This window comes from Artemia sp. Qi Xiang Cuo, chromosome 11 (genome assembly GCF_049724085.1).
Source record: "Artemia sp. Qi Xiang Cuo chromosome 11, ASM4972408v1, whole genome shotgun sequence".
NCBI classification, from domain to species: domain Eukaryota; kingdom Metazoa; phylum Arthropoda; class Branchiopoda; order Anostraca; family Artemiidae; genus Artemia; species Artemia sp. Qi Xiang Cuo.
The window spans coordinates 71,125,822-71,144,974 of NC_142804.1; the positions used below are offsets into that span (position 1 = coordinate 71,125,822).

The 19,153-nt window shown below is 36.6% G+C and overlaps 2 protein-coding genes across 2 annotated transcripts in view; one reads left to right on the forward strand and one right to left on the reverse strand.

The window, feature by feature from the left end:
- Atg17 (autophagy-related 17) overlaps positions 1-13,366 on the forward strand; it is a 90,070-nt gene extending 76,704 nt beyond the window's left edge. The window contains exons 8-9 of the mRNA XM_089096997.1: positions 4,217-5,623; positions 8,304-13,366. Of these exons, the coding sequence (XP_088953123.1) occupies positions 4,217-5,623; positions 8,304-9,158 (2,262 nt within the window). The 3' untranslated portion in view covers positions 9,159-13,366. The remainder of the gene's footprint in view (positions 1-4,216; positions 5,624-8,303) is intronic.
- A 3,982-nt stretch (positions 13,367-17,348) lies between these two features.
- Positions 17,349-18,269, reverse strand: LOC148947303 (uncharacterized). The gene has a single exon (XM_089096562.1). It carries the CDS (start codon positions 18,267-18,269, stop codon positions 17,349-17,351), a length of 921 nt encoding a protein of 306 aa, XP_088952688.1.
- Between the last annotated feature and the right edge of the window lie 884 nt (positions 18,270-19,153).

Here is a 19,153-nt window from a genome sequence, read left to right on the forward strand (position 1 = left end):
CGGAAATACTCCAGGAGCAGTTGATAGCATAAAGCTGAAACTTTCAGCGTGTGTTGAAGGGGATGTCGAGGAAACCGAAGGTGATATGTGCATACTGCTACTAATGCCTCTACGACTATTGCTACTGCGCAAGCTAAGGGTATTAAGGTGAAGCTTTTAAGGAATATTGAGGCGGATGTTGATCTAATTCAAAACAAACTATGAGCGTGTGGACTTTCAAAAAGGTGACAATAGAATATCTGAATAACAAATTATATTATTAAGTTAGACCTTTAAGGTTGAGTTATGGAAGATTTTGAACTAGTCAGAAGGCGTTATTAGTATACTTTGAATACTACCGCTACAGTTACTGTAACTAATGACGCTAAGGGTAAGGTGAAACTTTTAGGGAAAGTTTAGGAGGAGTGTCAATTAGATGAAAAAACTGTCCGCATGCAAGTTTTCGAAAGGGCATGTAAACAATATTATAGGCAGCACCACTCTATAATAGCTATAAATATCATTGAAAATTTTAAAGGAGCTGATTTTCAAAATTAAAAGTTCTGGTGCCCTTTTTAAGAGTAAAAAAAGATTGGAGGGCAAGCAGAACTTTTCTGAAGCCCATTCATTTTCCAAACGCATCCAGTCAAAATTTTGAGACAGCTATTTTGTTCAGCATAGTACATCGGTCCAGCAATTGTGTCTTTAGGGATATTGGGTATTCCACCCCCCCCCCCAAATCACGTAATTGGCCCATTATACTTTGAAACTAATTGTTGCTTTAAACTAAATAAAAAAACATTGTGTTTATGGTTGCCAAGAAGACACCTCAGCAATGTATCGAGAACGACTGGGAGTATTAAGTTAAAACTTTTGGGGCTAATAATATTACTACTTCTGTTTTGCAATTTAAATAAATGAAAAGAGTGTAAGTGTACCCAGGTTGTATGCCAACCAGGTATGCCAACCCCCACAATCACGTAATTGGCTCATTATACTTCGGAACTAAATGTTGCTGTAAATTAAATAAAAAAACATTCTGTTTATGGTTGCCAGGAAGAAACCCCAGCAATATATCGAGAACAACTGGGAGTATTAAGTTAAAACTTTTGGGGCTAATAATATTACTACTTCTGCTCTTGCAATTTAAATAAATAAAAAGAGTGTAAATGTACCCATGTTGTCAAAGAGCATAGATAGAATCTTTTGGGAAAGATATTGTCTTATTTTTCAGGTCAACTTCAGGAGTTGTAAAATCCAGCAGTTCGTGGTAACCAACTGTAAGTAAGGAGTGACCCGGCTCAATAGTAACCAAAACTCTAAGAAAACGGAATATTGATACTAATAGATACACCAAAAGAATCAAATATTTATGCTGATTTCAAATCTATAAGTTTCATCAAGTTTAGATGAACCCATCGAAAGTTACGCGCAAGAGAAAATTTGCCTCATTTCGAAAAAAGGTGGAACACCCCCTAAAAGTCATAGAACCTTAATGAAATTTACACCATCAGATTCAGCGTATCAGAGAACCCCACTGTAGAAGTTTCAAGCTCCTATCTGCAAAAATGTCGAATTTTGTATTTTTTGCCAGAAGAAAGATCACAGATGCGTATTTATTTATTTTTTTGTTTTTTTTTTCCAGGGGTGATTGTGTCGACCCAGTGGTCCTAGAATATCGAGGGAGGGCTCATTCAAGCGGAAATTAAAAGTTTTAGTGACCTTTTTAAGTGAACAAAAAATGGAGGGCAACTAGCCTCCCTCCTACGCTCATTTTTTCCCAAAGTCACCCGATCAAAATTTTGAAATAGCCATTTTGTTCAGCATGGTCGAGAAATATAATAGCTATGTCTTTGAGAATGATTTAATCCCCCACAGTCCCTGGGGGAAGGGCTGCAAGTTATCAACTTTGCCCAATATTTACATACCATATAATATTGGTTATTAGGAAATATACGGACGTTTTCAGGGGGATTTTTTCTTGTATTGGGGAGGGGTTTGGGTTGGGGGTTACGTGGGAGAATCCCTCCACGGAGGAAATTTTCATGGGGGAAGGGACATTGCTATGAAGGGGGCGCCGGATTTTCCAGCATTATTTAAAAAACAATCAGAATTAAAAAAAAAAAAACTGAAAAACTTTTCAACTGAAAACTTAAAACGAACAGAAACTATTACGTATAGGATTTGGTTCACCCCCTAGTCAATACCTCGCTCTTTACGCTAATTTTTTTTTAGTACTTTCATAAGAGCTATTTATTGTAATTAACGGCCTTTGTGATTTAGGGGCCATTCTTAAAGAATTGAAAAAAAAAATCGAACTTTAGCGTAAAGAGCGAGGTATTGATAAGGGGGCGAGCCCCCTAATATACGTAATAAAAATATACAAACATTGAATTTTGTTACGAAAATTGATTTGCAAGTTATGTTTATTTATAATTAATAAAAACAATGGTAAATAAAATTAAACAACTTTCGGGAAAGCCATTTAGCCAAAAGAAAAAGTAAGGTTAATATGCAAATTTTGTTTTAATTATTCATGTACGGTGAGCCAAAACCAGAACCTGAATTAATTCAAAAACATTCAGAAATTAAATTTTAAAAAACAAATTTTTTTAACTGAAAGTAAGGAGTGACATTAAAACTTAAAACGAACAGAAATTATTCCGTATATGAAAGGGGATGTCCCCTCCTCAATGCCTCGATCTTTCCGCTAAAGTTTGACTCTTTCTCACAACTCTATTTCTTAAAACAATAAAACATTTTAGCGTAAAGAGCGAGGCGTTGGGGAGGGGACAGCTCCTTTCATATACGGAATAATTTCTCTTCGTTTAGAGTTTTAATGTCGCTCCTTACTTTCAGTTAAAAAAATTTGTTTTTTTTATTTAATTAAATTAAAAAGGATGTTAGTGTCAGGTTTAAAATTTATTGAATAAGTTTCTCCAACATACAAATAGAAACCCAAACTGTGGATTTTTATAGAAAAAAACGAAAAGATATAAAATGTTGTTTTTTTCCATAAAAAAACTATGTCAATATGAAACGGAAAGAAATAAGTTTAAAAAACGTTTTCTACAAAACAAGTTTTTCACAGAAAAGTAAAGAGCTCCATTAAGCCAAAAATGAATGGAAATAAAGTCAAATAATCTTTCAAGCGTAAAACTACCAAAAATTACTATCAATAAATAAATAAACCTCAAAACGAACAGAAATTACAATATATAATAACATATATAATTATATAATTAAAACAATAAATTTATAATTACAATATATAATAATAAATAACAGAATCAAAACTAAAAAAGAACAAAAATTAACATTAGTACGGCTGATATGATAACCCCCATTCCTTCTCAAGACCGGAATATAATTTAGACTTCACTGAAAACAAAACATGTTTTAAGTGTCCTCACTTTTTTTACTTTCATAAATAAAAATTATCAAAACTTTAAGGAATAAATATCAGTATATGTCAATTAAACTGACAATCCACGGTCATTCGTTTTTTTTTTCGTTGTTTTCTTTCAGTAAAACGCAAATTATGTTCTGGTATTGAGAAGGCATGGGGGTTATCAGCCGTACTAATGTTAATTCTTGCTTCTTCTGAGTTTGACTCGGCTATTTATTGTAATTTCTGTTCGTTTTGAGTCTAATTTATTTATTGATAGTAATTTGTGGTAGTTATACGCTTGAAAGATTGTTTGACTTTATTTCCGCTCATTTTTGGCTTAATGGTGCTCTTTACTTATGGTTGAAAAAATTATTTTGTGGAAAGTTTTTAAAATTAATTTCTATCCAAAACTAATGATAAACCAGCAGTATAACGCTACGATGTCATTCAAAAAATGTGTGCTAAAATGTGAAATTCACATGCTGTCCTTCGAAATTCATTCCCGGTGCCATAAGCTGTGGAATGGAAAGATTTTGTATCTCGCATTAAATATTGAAAAAAGAAGTCATTGGATCTTTCGCTATCATTTAAGTTATCTAGGGTTTTTTCTTTGAGCTTGATCTTATCATAAACCGTTCTTGGAGTGTGGGCCAGACACGCACGGAGGGGAAATTTTGCGCCCCTGCTTCTGTCCCTGATACATTTCACCGCTTTTGCTATTATACATTATTATTTTCTAATTTTAATGCTATAAACGTATTGCACATTTTTTTTTGTCATAGATTATTATTGTTATTGAATATATTACTGAGTGTTAGTGTTAACTATATCCAACTTTTTTTCCAGTGGAAAGAGACAACTGAAAACGCTTTAAAGACTATGGAAGCCAGAGAAATAGCCGTGAGACAAGATATCTTTGACAAGTTGGACGGTCACTTTCTAGGCTCTATTTTTAAGGCACTGGCGGCTCCACCCCCTGAATGCCAAGAAGTTTTTTTGCCTCAAATTCCCATTGGGGACAAGTCTGATTTTAATATGCCTCACATTAAAGAAGCAGAAATAGCTTGGCTAGCTTCCCAGTTAAATACAAATTTAAATCTAATTTGTGACATAGGGATTCCACTGACTTTCAACCCAGATTCTGAGCAGAAACTGAGCAGTATAAAGGAGGTTGTTGTAGGACTTAAAGACGCTATTGCTGAGATTAAACATGTGATTCAAGATGTAAAGGTTTCGAGTTGCTTAGATATAAAGATGGCTTGTGAGAGGTTAAGAGCAGTTGTTGTTGCTACGGAGATATCATTAGCATCCAAATGTGATTATGACTATAAAGACTGGCTTACATATGAAAAAGAAATGATTGCTGACTTTGTAAATGAAGGGAATGAAAAAGGGTTGGAGCTTTTAAAACGCTTATGCTTAATAATAAAAGAACGAAACTCTTTAGAAGAAAATTTGAAACAACTCAATGAAGAAATGGATGTTATAAAAGGAGCTGAAGAAAAGATGAATGCAGAGCTAGATAAGCATAAAATGGAGTTAGTCATGTTAAAGCAAGAAAATGAGGTGTTGAATAAGGAGAAATCTGATATTTTTGAAACAACACAAATATTAAAGGAGGAAAACGCAGCCTTAATATCAAACGTTAGTGTTTTACGTCAGCTAAGTGAAAATAGTACGTCGGAAAGACGTCAATTGCAAGAACATCTAGCCACTATGGAAACCGAATTGACAGAAGTTAAAGATAAATTTAGAGAAGTTAAAGAAGAAAATGACAATTTGAATAGAGCATTTTTGGATCTAGAAAAGCTGAAGGAAGCAGCGAAACGTTTTGAAAGAGATAATGAAGAAATGGCTAGTAAAAAAAAGGAGTATTTGGAGAAGGTGAAGGTTTTTGAAAATAAGATATGTAGTCTGATTGACCAACTTCATTTGGAGACTCAAAAAGTGAAAGATTCTGATGTGGAAAAACAGTGCCTTATTGACAAAGTATCGATGAGTGAAAATGAGCTTAAGAGTCTTAAGATCCTTGTGAAAAATCTTGAGGATGAGAGGGAAGAGATTCTTCGAAAAAAAGAAGAGTTAAACTCAGTTAAAGTGGGATTAGAAACTGAGAATGCAAAATCAAAGGAAGCATATAAAGAGGCGAAAGACACATGGGAAAGTCACGAGAAGCAAATCATATTGGTACATGAGCTTGAACTTGAGGAAGTGCAGTCCACTTCGGATGAAATCATTAAGGCTCTCAAAAAGGTTGATACTCGATTTTTACTTTTGGGCAATGAAAAGTCCTTATTTTCCGTATTTTTTTTTCTAGTCTGTCTGGTATAGTGTGTGTAGCCTAGACTGTCTAGTCTTGTCTGCCTAAACTGGTCTGTCTAGTCCTTTAAAAGTGACTACATTCACCAATATCATTTTTTAACAGCATCATACTGTATCAACACGATAGAACATATTAGTGAGTCACTGATCAGTCCTCGGAAGCTGTTCTATTAGGAATTTCAAGGGAATCATTGAGCTGAAACTTAAACTACATGTTATAAAATATCTTGCACGAATTATCATTTCACACTATAATATAAAAATTTATTTTTCACCAAAACCACAAAATTGAGAAAAAATAGATGAATAGCAAAACAAAAAGACAAACAAATAAAATTGCAGCAATGATGGCAAAAATAAAGACTAACGAAAAGAGAAAGAAAAAAGAATAATTTGCAATGAGCCTGAATGAGGTTCTAAAGCAAGAAAAACATCTTGGGACAGCTCATTCAATAGCTTCTCAAACAAAAAAGAATGTCAGTAGCTACATATTGGGCAACAATTTTTATCCAGTTACGCTACCACTACTACTACTATGAACGCAGCTTAGAACCAAGCTGTCCGAAACCGACACTGCTGCAAACGCTTCTCCTCCAGCCCAATTTTGGGAAATCCACGTTAAAGATATTGTCCATAGAGCTAATGCGTCCTTGTCTCTCCTTAAGCTCTTGAATAAGTTTAATGTCCCTCCGTCCCATTCTTTATGGATCTATATTTCCTTTGTCCGCCCGAATCTTGAATATGCTTTTCCAGTTTGGCATCCTGGCATCTTCCGCTATGAATCAGAAGAAATTGAATCCTTTCAAAAAAGAGCCCTGAGAATAATTCTTTTCATTCTCAGGGCTACCATACTCGCTCCTTCTAAAAAAAGGGCAAGCTGGAAACACTCGAGCACAGGTCGAGAGAAACGTTATGCCTCAGTTTTGCAAAAAATGCAATTATAAACCTTCGCACGTTAAACTTTTTCCCCAAAAGACACTTTCCACCAAGACACCGCTTGCCACGTACTGTTTCTGAACCCGTTCCTATCTTATCCCCCATCCGTTGCTTTACCTCCAGGTATGAAAAAACCTGTCATCCCTTCATTATTGATAAAAAATAAACAGTTAGTTATCCTCTTTTTTTTAGTGCTGGTGATACCCGAGTTTTATGTTCGTTTGATTTTGTTTGTGTTCCCTCCCACTTTTTATATTTTCTATTTTAAACCTTTTTGACGTATTTTATTTCAATCCTTTTTAGTTTTATAGTTTATACTTTTTTAGCTTTCTGGCATTTTGCCGCTTAATATTTTTGACTAATTCTGATACTGTTGTTTTTGGCATTCTTTTGCCAGTTTTTCAGTTGTTTGGTTTTCTTGTGATTTTTATATATATATATATATATATATATATATATATATATATATATATATATATATATATATATATATATATATATATATATATATATATATATATATATATATATATAATTGAATTAAGGTGAAGCATACTTGTTTTAATGGTGTGCGATTTAAGATGATCAATGTGTGGGCGTAGGTGCGTACTTATACATGAGTTACGGGCGAGAGTGTAAAAAAATTTTTGATAAGATATACCCCCTCCAAGTATTTGTATGTTGTTTTTGGCAGAAAACTAAAAAAAAAACTGGTTTAAAATTTAGGTATGTGGAAATTTGGCTGATAGTGGTTAGATCAATGTTTACTCCTGATGTTGTTTACTCCTTAATGATGTTTACTCCTTAATGTTTACTCCTTAATGATGAGAATATGTATCTGTCAATATTGATTCCAAAAATGTACATTTTACTTAGTTTGGGTTTTACAATAAAAAAAATGTACATCAGAAAGACTAATCAGGCAAAAAATTAAAATAACTGACTTATTAATATTTTATATCAAGCATGGCAAATTCCTTATTCGAACCCATAAGTGTGATTTTTCAGAAAATTCAAAAGACAAACGAGTTTTTTTTTTGTTTCTTTTTCGAACGCTGTAAGAGAATATTCAATTTTTTTTTCAAAGGCAAGCAAATAAATCTCGTTATACAACTTGTATGCAATCAGTTGGTATCATTAATTGGTGACAAATTTTATACGTAGTTTGGTAACTATAAATAACATTTCGAATATGGATAAATCCTATTATTAGACAGTGAAAAAAAATATACTGGATATTTCGATCACATATAAAGTGATCGTACATGTGAGTATTCGAACTGCTTTTTATCGCCATAAAGGCAGTTTGGTCTTCGATATTACCTAAGTTTGGTAACTATATACTGTTTTGTCTCACGCCTCGGAGGATCAAGTTAGGACTATCAGGAAAAGATTTCTTTTTGAATGGGGAGGGGGTAAGGGAGCTTAAAATCATGGGGGCATTTCTTTTTTTGTGCGTAAAGTCAATTTATTTATTTATAAGCCACATAATATTACTCAGATAGTGGTGGAATAAAAATGGAATTAAAATATGAAGAGAAAAATATATAATCAACAAAAAAGAAATTGATAAGGTAGTGGTGAGGGTATAAACACGTATAGCATGTATTCTACATTCAGTTTGATTGCCTTACTAAAGGAACGTTGTCTATGCTTACCTTTTTACATTTTTTAGGCTCTTGAAGATAAGAATAATGAAAATCGTGAACTAGCAATGAAAGTAGAATTTCTTGAAACTCAATCTAAAGAAGCTGTGACAAATCAAAATTTAATCGATTCTCTTATATCAAAACACAGGAAGGAAATCGAATTGAAAGAGAACACACTCAGAGATGATTACGAACAACAGATAAATATAATGAAACAGGGAATCGAAGCTCAAATTGAAAAAGAAAAAAAGAGCAGCATAGATATGGAAAAAGAGCAAATGCTGAAAGAAAAAGATACAAAAATCGAAGAGTTGAATAAGACTATCAACGGAATTAAAAATGATCATGCAAGAGTTATTGCTGATCTCCGCTCAACTTTGGAAGAAGAATACTTGAAAGGTTTGGAAACTCAGAGGCAAAATCTAAGCATACAGTATAGACAAGAATTAGAAACACAGAGAATGCGTTTTCGCATGGTCACTTCTAAAGCTACATCTGACTTGGCTGATCCTGATTTATCCAGAAGCTTACGTACAGATCCCATGACCAGTAGCGTAATATTATCTTCGCCTTCTTCTCCTAGACTGATGCGTACAGTTTCCAAAGAAAAACCCCAAAAAGTTACTGCTAATGAAGGATCTATTGTTACTGTAGAATACGACCCGAATAGAAGTGCATGGTTTGTGGTTGGCAATACTGACGCTCTACATTTGGTGCATACTGATTGCACTTCAAGTCTTGGAGATCCTGCAGGTCAAGCTAGGGTTAAGATCACTAAAAAAGAGTGCTGTATGGTGAGAAAAGATGGTAATCGGTATAACTTACCACGGGGTAAACAGTTCTTTCGAATCAGGGTTGAAAAAATGAATATTCAAGAATAGTTGTTGGAAAAGCGGTTATATTTTATGTCATTCGGGGTAGTACCATCTAACCATCTTCTAAAATCATCTTCTCCGTTCGTTATCGAAGCTATCAAGTAAGTCTTAACTATCAAGTCCGATTGAGACTTAGCAAAACAAAATAAAAGAGGCACTTATTATATTTTTTTTTTCGTAACTGCTTTTATCAATACTTCTACCAAAGTGTAGTTAGAAACATACACAAAAACTACACTTAAAAAAAATGAGAGAGGGTAGGGTGCACACTCCTTCCATGTCCCCCATTAGCTCTGGTTATAGAAATACAATTACAGTCCGAAAAGTACATCCACTTTCTAATAAAAAAAAATTGGAGCGGGGGGCAACCCGGGTTGCCTGATAATAAAGTTAATTTAGATTAAAAACGTGTTTGATATAACTTAAATAGTCCTAATTTTTTTTTTTTTAATTTCATTGACGAAGTTGATAGAACAGGACAGGCACGTACACAGAAATTTGTTTTGGGGGTGCCCAAATCCCTTATTCTGTGAGAAGTATCAGGGAATAATGAGGAAAGAAAAAAATCATGAGATTTCGGGGGGGCGGCCTTTCTCGTCCTCAGTATTTACTCGTTCAATCCTGTTTGGTAAAGATTTGTTGTGTATCTGGGGGACCATATTGGATATAAATTATTTAACAATGAACTTTCAAAATGGAGTTCTTTTGTTTTTTTTTTAATAAGTTGACTTTTGATAGTAAAAATTGACTTTTGATAGTAAAAATTGACAATAATTGCATTAGTATTTTTTTTTTAATGGTTAGTATTTTATCTGGTGTATTATAGACAATCACTTGGATTTTTATCTTATTTCGACTTGTGACAGGATGTCTTTGGTTGACGGTATTCTTGGAGATTTTGTTACAGAAAATCTTGTTTCCACATTACTTAGTTACAATTCTGGCTTCAATATTATATTGTTTTTACTGTTTTTTCTAGTTTAGGAAATAGAACTTGGAAATCGGGCATGTTTTTATCTGTTGTGTGCAATGTGCGTAAGGGGGGCTTTCAGACCCGAGCCCCCTCCCTTCCTGAAGTATTGGTGTTGTTACGATTTCACCCACAGTCATCTATGGTTTAATTTTTTTTTTCGTTTGCTCAGGGGAGGGATCCAAAAAGTCAGCTGGGAAAGGCAACTGCCTCCTCCCTATTTTGTGGAAGTATATATACATCCTCTCTCTTGTACTGAAATTACTTTGGGCTATTATTTTGCCATTAAAATATAAATTGAAAGATTTTATTTTCGATTTCAGAACTTAGCTGTAAATCGAAATATAAAAAAAAAAACCCAGTACAACCTTTAACAACAATAAAAATATGGTGTTTGAAGGTGTATTAGTCTTATTTGAGGTACATCGGAGTTTATATTTTATTCGCATTGAGAGACTGTATTACATATACTTCCACGGGCGCCCCAAGGGAGATATCAGGGGACCCCCCCCCCCTGGGAAAGAAGATGACATTTTATGTTGGTATAAAAAGAAAAAACGAGAAATATTCCCATGTTGGTAAAAACAAAACTGTTGGTAAAAATAGTGCTCCTGATAGTAACCCCTCCCGGAGAGAAATTCCTTGCGGTACTCCTATATATATCTAATTGTATGTATTATTTGCTGGCTTTTTATTTAAGGATTACTAAGAAGTCGTTTTAAGGTTTAGTTATTTCCTCTTTTAGCAGCGGACGTGATTATTAGAGATATTCAAAAAGGTTATAAAAGTCTACATAAGTAAATTTAGTATTTTGAGATTCCATGTCGATTCTATGAGATTCGTTGTTTTATCAGTTGTTCGATTATGTGTCGCTGGAATTGGGTAGTTATCAACTTTATGGGTGATAAGTCCATAAATAGACCAGAATACTCTAAAGACAACACTGCTTCATTAGAAATTGAATAGCTAATAATGCTATGTTAGTTCTCGGGAAAGGTTATGGTAACTTTGAGAAGGGTTTGGAGTTGTGCCCTTTGGCATTTAAATTTATAGTCTAGTGTAGAATTTGGGTTTTGCCTATCTTCTGAGAACGTGTTTACATTTAGTTTTTCTGTTAAACTTGGCCGGAAATCTGGGAAACTCAACTAACCAATACAAACCTTGATGTAATATGTCCTGATTCGTCCCAATTTTTGGGTGCGCCTTAATTTGTTTAGTTTGCCATATTTCCGGTCCAGTTTTTCATAAAACGCCAAACGTAGTCTCGCTCCGGCTGATTTGGCATCACTATTTAATACCCATCCAAGTTCGTTAAACTGTGCAATAATTCGTAGAATTATGAAAATGATTTTGTTTTAGATTTTATTAATTCGATTCCCATGAAGACTCGTCAAGAGTGAACATGATTCTTTCTTAAAAGACTGGAAGAAAAGTTTCTAAATGTCGCCGAGATGGTGGTTGAACTATCTTATCCGAAAAGCCAGTATTAAAAAAGAAAAATGCCAACGTTAAATGCAAGTTTTTTTCTCAAATCTCCTTCACTCGAGCCTTTTTATTCGCCTATGATAGTAATACCCTACTGTATACATCCACAATTGGAAACAGTTGTGAATCATAATTGGGTATAGCATATAACCTCAGTAACGGAGAATCATCAAAGGATATTTTGCATGTGGGTCCAAAAGTCTTTTGTCTTTGTTAAGTTTTTCTTTAGATCTATGATGTTTGAGTTCTGACTTCGGTTGAAAATTTTCCTCTATAGTTTTGTATTTCCTGTTTTCATTATCAATCAGTTCTTCCTTATTTTCAGTATTGGTTCTTCTTCATGAATCTAGAGTATTCTTCGGAAGTCCCTGTAGCTTTCTGAGACGGAAAAGCGAATTGGTCTGAAAATCTTCAAAATTGCATTTTCTTAAGCGCAGGTCTTCTAATTTCATAGGGGCTTCTCCAGACAAAACCCCGGGAGGGGGAGCTCCTCCTTTTCGCATGTATATCATATATCCCCTTTTTAAACTTCTAAATATTAAGCACTGTGCAATAATCAAGTATATGGCCAGACAGCCTAGACATTTTCCAGATATATTATTGCTCAACAAAATTCAGTAAAAACTTTCTTTTTTTCTCGTTGACTTTTGCTGATGGTTGGATTGTGGAATTGGGTCTCTCAGTGAAAATCTGATTATAAATTTTGATCAGTGTTGACACTTCCAGAACAGTATTTTTTCCTTTTTAACTATTTTGCGTGAAGGATTGACTACTTAAAGAAATCACGTACATCAGTTGGCATGTGCCATATGTTGCGCTCCAAGCACACTCCAGGTGGCGGACATGGGTAGCCCTCGCTTTTGCGTGGCAGGTACGTCAAAAGGACCTGTTATGTCGCTATTCCTGTATATGGGTTTGTCAGTCCTCTGGAAGGAATTCTTTGTATTTTCAAATTGACAATATTCGAGTCAATCAAGGTTGTCCAATTGCATGAAGAAATTCATATTTTTATAGAGTTTCAGAAACCTCCTTTTTTCACTGATGAAATGAATAAATTGAAAAAAGATAAAATACAAAACTTTTAAGGATTAAGTTAGAAAATCATTACAGAGATAGGGATAGTCATTAAGAAGTTTTGAACTTCTCAAACCAAGCCGAAGTATTACTCTTATGGGAAACCGGATTTTTAAACAAATGTATGTGCAAAAAATAAGTTGTTTGGTTTGTGGACGTCGGATATTTGTTGCAAAAAAGCGAACTATTATGAGGTACTTCCCTACCCCCCCCCTATCTTATCAATACGTTTATCTTAAAAAATTTTTAATGCTGAATAAAATCTGCAAGAATTTTTACATTTTTCCCTAAAGAAGATAACATCGTGAGTTTCCATCCCCGTTAAGAACTTAACAATCCATACTGAGAAACCAGATCAGGCGTTCATATGGAATTTGTCTTCGGGGTTCATTGGGGGAGGGGGTTCTATACAAAAGATGGTTGAATTATATGCAGGATAAGTAAATTATTGATAAAATGGTAAAAATCGTGGGTTTTTGTGGGTGACAGACTTGGAAATCGCTTCCCTTCCTCCCAATGGTGCATACGCCACGCTGAAATTTCTAATGGGAAAGGCTAAGAACATTTACTCTTTCTTTATTCTTTTTTGTGTGAGACTGTCAGTGGAAAAAGTGTCTTGTCATTTTTTTATTTGTGAGATATATTTTGTTTTGTACCTGATTGCTAATCAATAAATAGAGTTTTAATTTTTCTTTTCATTTTCATAGAAGTGAAAGTTAGTTAAATAAGGTGGCTTAAAATGCTGGCATTGCGGCAAAGAAATTGAGGAATCTAAATAAGTAAGTAAGTAAGTTTTATTGTGCTAACAGCCCTAGGGCCATGGCAATACAAAGCAAAAAGAAAAATTCACTTTTAAATAATTGTCATTACATATACATTATATAACACAGACAAAGAGAAACGCAAATCACAAAAATCTGCTTCTGTGCTCCATTGCTATCCTGAGAAATCGTCCTAAATTTTTGATATTTGCAAAACTTTCATCCCTCATTACATTCACCAGTCATCTCTTATCAAGCTCACACTTTCCATACACTTCATTTCTCAACTCACTCAATTCTACACCCTCATACATCACATGACCCACACTCTCGTCCCTACTTCCACACATCGGGCAAAAGTAAACAAAAATAAACACCCATAATTCGCGCAAAAATGGCAACTTTGAAGTTCCTATTCAGAATGAACCATTAACAATAATTAAGATTTTAATTCTTTCTTTTCATATATAAAATAGTAATTATGGTTAAACAAGCTGACGTGAAAGCTTTGGTATTGTAATGAAGCGAAGCAACGAAAATGAGAAATCCTTGTTTGTATCTTGACTTACGGCTCTTGCCAGGACAGCGTAGAGAACGATGAGACTAGGTACCTCCAGGTTGACCTGTCGCTTACCAGGCTCATGACAACTTTCACTGGAATGTAGGCTTAGGCAGGGAGTTCATTGGCTGTGTCTTTCCACCTAGTGGGGGGCGTCCTCTGGGATGTTTCCATCCGCGTAGGGTGGGTTCGAAGTCAAACACAACCTGTGCTGGGGTGTCATTTGGCAGACAAAAGAGGTGGCTATACCAGCGAACAGTGCGCTGGGAAAGCTGCGTTTATAAAGGAGTTTGCGAAGTACGTGACAGGAAGGTTCTGATTGGTAAACAAAGTCAGTCCAGTGAAGACCCTCAATTTTATCGAAGGTGATTAGTTTGAAAGACATCGACTGTATAGAGGACAGATTTTGCGAATAGCCATATTTCTGCTCCATACAGCAATACAGTGGTAACTAAAGCGTTGTAAATACGTATCATCCCTCGACAGTGTGGATCCCAGGTCGTGTTTGTATCCCTAAGTGAAACTATTTTATACCTTTATATTGACAAAAAAATATGGCTCATTAACTTTTTTCTTACTCCTCTCCTCTTAGCAAAAAAAGGATTTTCAAACTATCCGCACCTGCGTACCTGTGGCTGGCTTTCGGCCTTTTTTGGTGATAATCAGTCTTCTTTCTTATCTGTAATCTTTTTTCTTCTAATCAGTGAGCTGGGGAGTTTGACGAGATTGTCGTCAAAGTCCTTTTCAAGGGGCTTTCCTATTGTATAAGAAATAGAAGGGTGCCGTTGTAGGTGTCTAGCGTTAATCTAAAGCTAAAATTTAGGAAGGCTTACTACCTTCTGAGGAGTTCTGACGTTAATAGACACCAGGATTAGAATTTTAGAGGAACCTACCAAGAACAGTAGGATGTGAAACTGAAGAGTTTGGATTGAATTTGACAATGTAGCAGATGAATGGAGTAATTTTAGAAAATTAGTTTGCGAAGTAGCAGAAGATGTTTTATGAGGAAAGTTAGACGAACAGATATTATTCCATATATAAAAGGGGGGTTGCCCCTTCCTCATCTCTCGCTCTTTACGCTAAAGTTTGACATTATGTCCCAATATTTTTAAGAATGACTCGTGAAACATAAGAGCCGTTGAATTTGAACAAGAAATATTTCAAAGAACTTTAAGACTAGGGCAAAGAGCGAGGGATGTGGAAGGGGCAGTCCCCCTCATATACAGAATGATTTCTGTTCGTTTTAAGGTTTAGTGTTAATCCATACTTTCAGTTGAAAAAACTTGTTATTTATTTAATTAATAATCAAGAAGTGTCTGAAAATGTGGTTTAATTCCACTCTTTGGGACTATAATAAAAGAAAGGTTGAGATGGCAAGGCCATGTTTTACTGATGAAGGATGACAGATTGCCAAAGATTTGGCTTTTCGGTCATCCAATTAGGGCAAAACGAAAGGCAAGTCGTCCCAGAACAGGGCGGAGAGAGGTTATAAGGAAAGATTTGAAGGATATCAGAACTTCATAGGAGGGGTGAAGAGTTAAGGTTTGAATATATTGAAGTGAATGAGGAGCGTGTGCAGCTGTGTTGGCCTCAGGTGGCTAGGTACTAGAGTTAGTAATATTAGTAGTAGTTTATAAAGTATGAGCGGGCATTCTATTCAACTGATAGAAAAGCTTTAGTGAAGGACTTAATCTTGTATGGTATTTTAAAGAAGTACTGTACATTAAAGTGATTAGTGCCATGGACGCAGGGGAGTTAGAGAGTTTGAACCCCTCGCCCTCACAATAGTTTTGTCTGTTTCGTAAAAACGTAACAAAAATGCATATAAATCAGTTTTTGATATGATTTAAAGTTTTTTCAACCCCTCCTCCCGAAAAAATCCTGGCTACGGTCCTGCATAGACGCAAAAAAATGTACGTGGGGTCAGTAGTTAGTTTGGTACGGAATCAGTAGTTAAGAAGGGCTATGTCCTAATCTTATTTAGATGAAATAAAGAACACTGACAAAAGGCAATGGGAGACCTTACCCTAGACCTTAGCTCCTCCTGTTCCTCAAGAGGCACATGGGCCGTCCGTTAACAGCCTCCAATCATCCCGAAAATGAGCTGCGGCGGTAGATGTCCTTCCACTCTGGGATTAAGGATGGGCTCTCCTGTCCCGCTCATATGTCCTGCGCAGCGTGTTTTTAGGCCTTCCTCGTTGACGCTTGTCGTCTGGTTGCCACTGGAGGTGTATATTCGGTAGTCTTGATCCTGGCATACGGATAACATGGCCAAGATAGTGCCATCTTCGTTGCCTGACTGCATCAGCGACATCAGGCTGGTTTGTGTAGTGGCGAATTTCCAAGTTTGTTATCCTATCCTTCCAGTTAATGTTTAGGACACGCTGAAGACCGTTGTTTTCATATGCAGTGAGCCGTTTTCCTGTTGAGCTGTGAGTTTTAAACATTCCATCGCGTACGTCAAGATCGAAAGGATGTTACTTCTGAAAAGGCGAAGTTTTAGCTGGAGTGAGTATTTTGCTGATCTCCAGACTGGTCGAAGTCATTGAAATTCCGAGCTTGCCAGGGCTATTCGTGTTCGCAGCTCTTTTTTGGAATCGCCACTGAACGAGACGGTGCTACCAAGATATCGGAAGTCGGTGAATTGCTTTATGCTTTCAGTCCCCAACTGGATATTCATTGGTGAGTTAGTGGGCGACATCGCTTTGGTTTTGGGGGCGTTGATATGTAACCCAAACTGCTCGGCTCTTTCGGCTAACTTGCATAAAAAGTCTTGAAGTTTGCTTTTGTCTTTCTCCATCAATCCAACATCGTCTGCAATGTCGAGATCTTGGACTAGTCTGCCTGCAATTCTGATCCCGTATCCATCAGTTTGCCTGAATATGTAGTCCACTATGAGAATAAAGAAGAATGGAGACAATATGCATCCTTGTTTGACACCTGTCATCACTTTGAAATATCTTGTATCTCCTTCGGATGTTGTCACGCAGCATTCCGTGTCTTCGTACATTGCTGTGGTAAGGCGAACCAGCTTTTCAGGAATACCGTAGAAGATCAGTTTCCTCCATAGTATTGGGCAGTCTATTGAGTCGAACGCTTTTTCAAAGTCGACGAACAATAGATAGAGACGTAGTCTCCACTCGTTTGATTCTTCAAGCATGGTGCGCAGTGTGAATATCAGATCAGCGCAAGATCTTTTTGGTCGGAAACCATGTTACTCCTCGCGTAAATGCGGGTCTAAGGCAGCTTGAAGTCTTGTCAGGATGATTATACAGAAGAGTTTCCCCGGTATCAAGAGGAGGTAGATATCTCTGTAATTGCCACAGACCGTCGCGTCTCCTTTTTTTTTAACAATTTAATAATGATTCCTGCTCTCCAGTCCCTGGGACTTTTTCTTTTTGCCAGAGGTGGGAAAAGAAGACTAGCCACATCGAAAGGGACCTGCGGATCGATGACTTGACTATTTCTCCAGATATACGGTCACTACCTGGAGATTTTCCATTCTTCAGCATATTCGAGGCTGAAAGGATCTCACCCGCCGTTGGCTCGTCTTCATTAATGAAGAGATCCAAAAGTGGGCTGTCCAGAATATCTGGTAGAACAGAAGGGGACTTTCGGTTGAGAAGGCTATCAAAGTAATCCGCCCATCTTTTTTTCCGGTCATCTGGATCAGTTAGCAGTCTTCCGTTTTCCTCTTTTACTGTTACATCTTGTACGTTTGTCTTCCCGACGATTTCTTTAGTTAGGCGGTACACAGCTCTCGTGTCACCACGTTGGGCTGCTTTTTCTGCCATTCTTGCTTTCTCATTGAGGTGCTGTCGTTTGTCTGATCTAGCACTTTTCTTCGCTTCTTTGTTCGTGTCTTTATACGCTATGTCTTTCATGACATCAGCCGAGGGATCATTACTGAGCGTGCTCTGTTTTATTTTCTTTCGGTCTTCGTTCAAGTCCCATGTCTTCTGGGATATCCACTTTTCCTTTATTGACTTTTTAGAGCCAATGACTTCTTCAGCAGTTTCAGTGTAGTTCTGTTGTATAGTCGTCCAAGCTTCTTCCACGTCCTGTGGTATATCAGCAAGTGCCTTGAATCTGTTCGAGAGTTTAATGCTGAATTGTCTCCTAACGTCCTTGTCTCTGAGCTTCTCCACGTCGAAATTTCTTGGTAGTTTTGTTGGTTGTCTAGGTCCGTTGGAGCCGAGTTTCGACTTCGGTGTTGCTACAAGAAGTTCATGGTCCGACCCGATGTCCGCAGTGATGTAACTCCTCATGTTTCTCGGACTAGTTCTCTACCCTCGTCGGATAAGAAAGTGGCAAATCTGGTTTTTGACAGTTTTGTCTGGGTATGTCCATGTATACTTATGGATAACTTTGTGATCGAATAATGTACCTCCTATCAACAGGTCGTTCGAAATGGCAAAGCTGACGAGCCTTGGACCATTTTCGTTGATAGTTCCAAGCCCGTGATGCCCCAATACCTCGGGGCAATAAGATCTGTGGTGACCAACTTTCGCCTTTAGGTCGCCTGCCAAGCAAGCAACGTCATAGAGAGGAATGGAGTCTAGGACGGACATGAGGGTTTCATAAAATCGTCTTTCGAGGCTTTATCGGCATCATTTGTTAATGCATAGCAGATGACTAGCGACAGCTTTGTATGTTTAGATGCAAATCGTGTATACAGGATTTTCTCATAAACCGGCCTCCACGAGCAGAGTGATTTTGCTGCATTTGGGTTCAATATAGCTGCGACTCCAGCTGTATGTCTGTCCGCATTCCGCTGTACAGAACTGTATTGTGTTGCTGTTTGTTTTGCTGTTTACTGCTTTGAGCTTCTTTTCTCCGCAGCCTTTCCATCGTGCTTCGGTCACTGCGAGGAGGTCTAGTCGAAAGTTTTTGCACTCTTGTAGAACTTGTTCAGTTGTTGAAAGAGCAGACATGGTCCTTACGCTCCAAAATCCGATTTGTACTAGTTTATTCGCATTCAGAAATCTGGTCGAGGGGCATGGATAGGTCGCCATCGTATTGGGATTTGATCCGAGGCTTTTTACTGACGTTTCTTTAGCATATTTTTTTCTTCGGGAGCGACTTGCTAGGCTACTGCCCAACCGGTTTCTTCGGCTCGGCTAGTGGCTGGAACCCCAATTCATGACCGGTG

Excerpts from the sequence above, each read along its gene's own strand:
- LOC148947303 (XM_089096562.1), bottom strand. The coding sequence starts at position 18,269 with ATGAGGAGTTACATCACTGCGGACATCGGGTCGGACCATGAACTTCTT.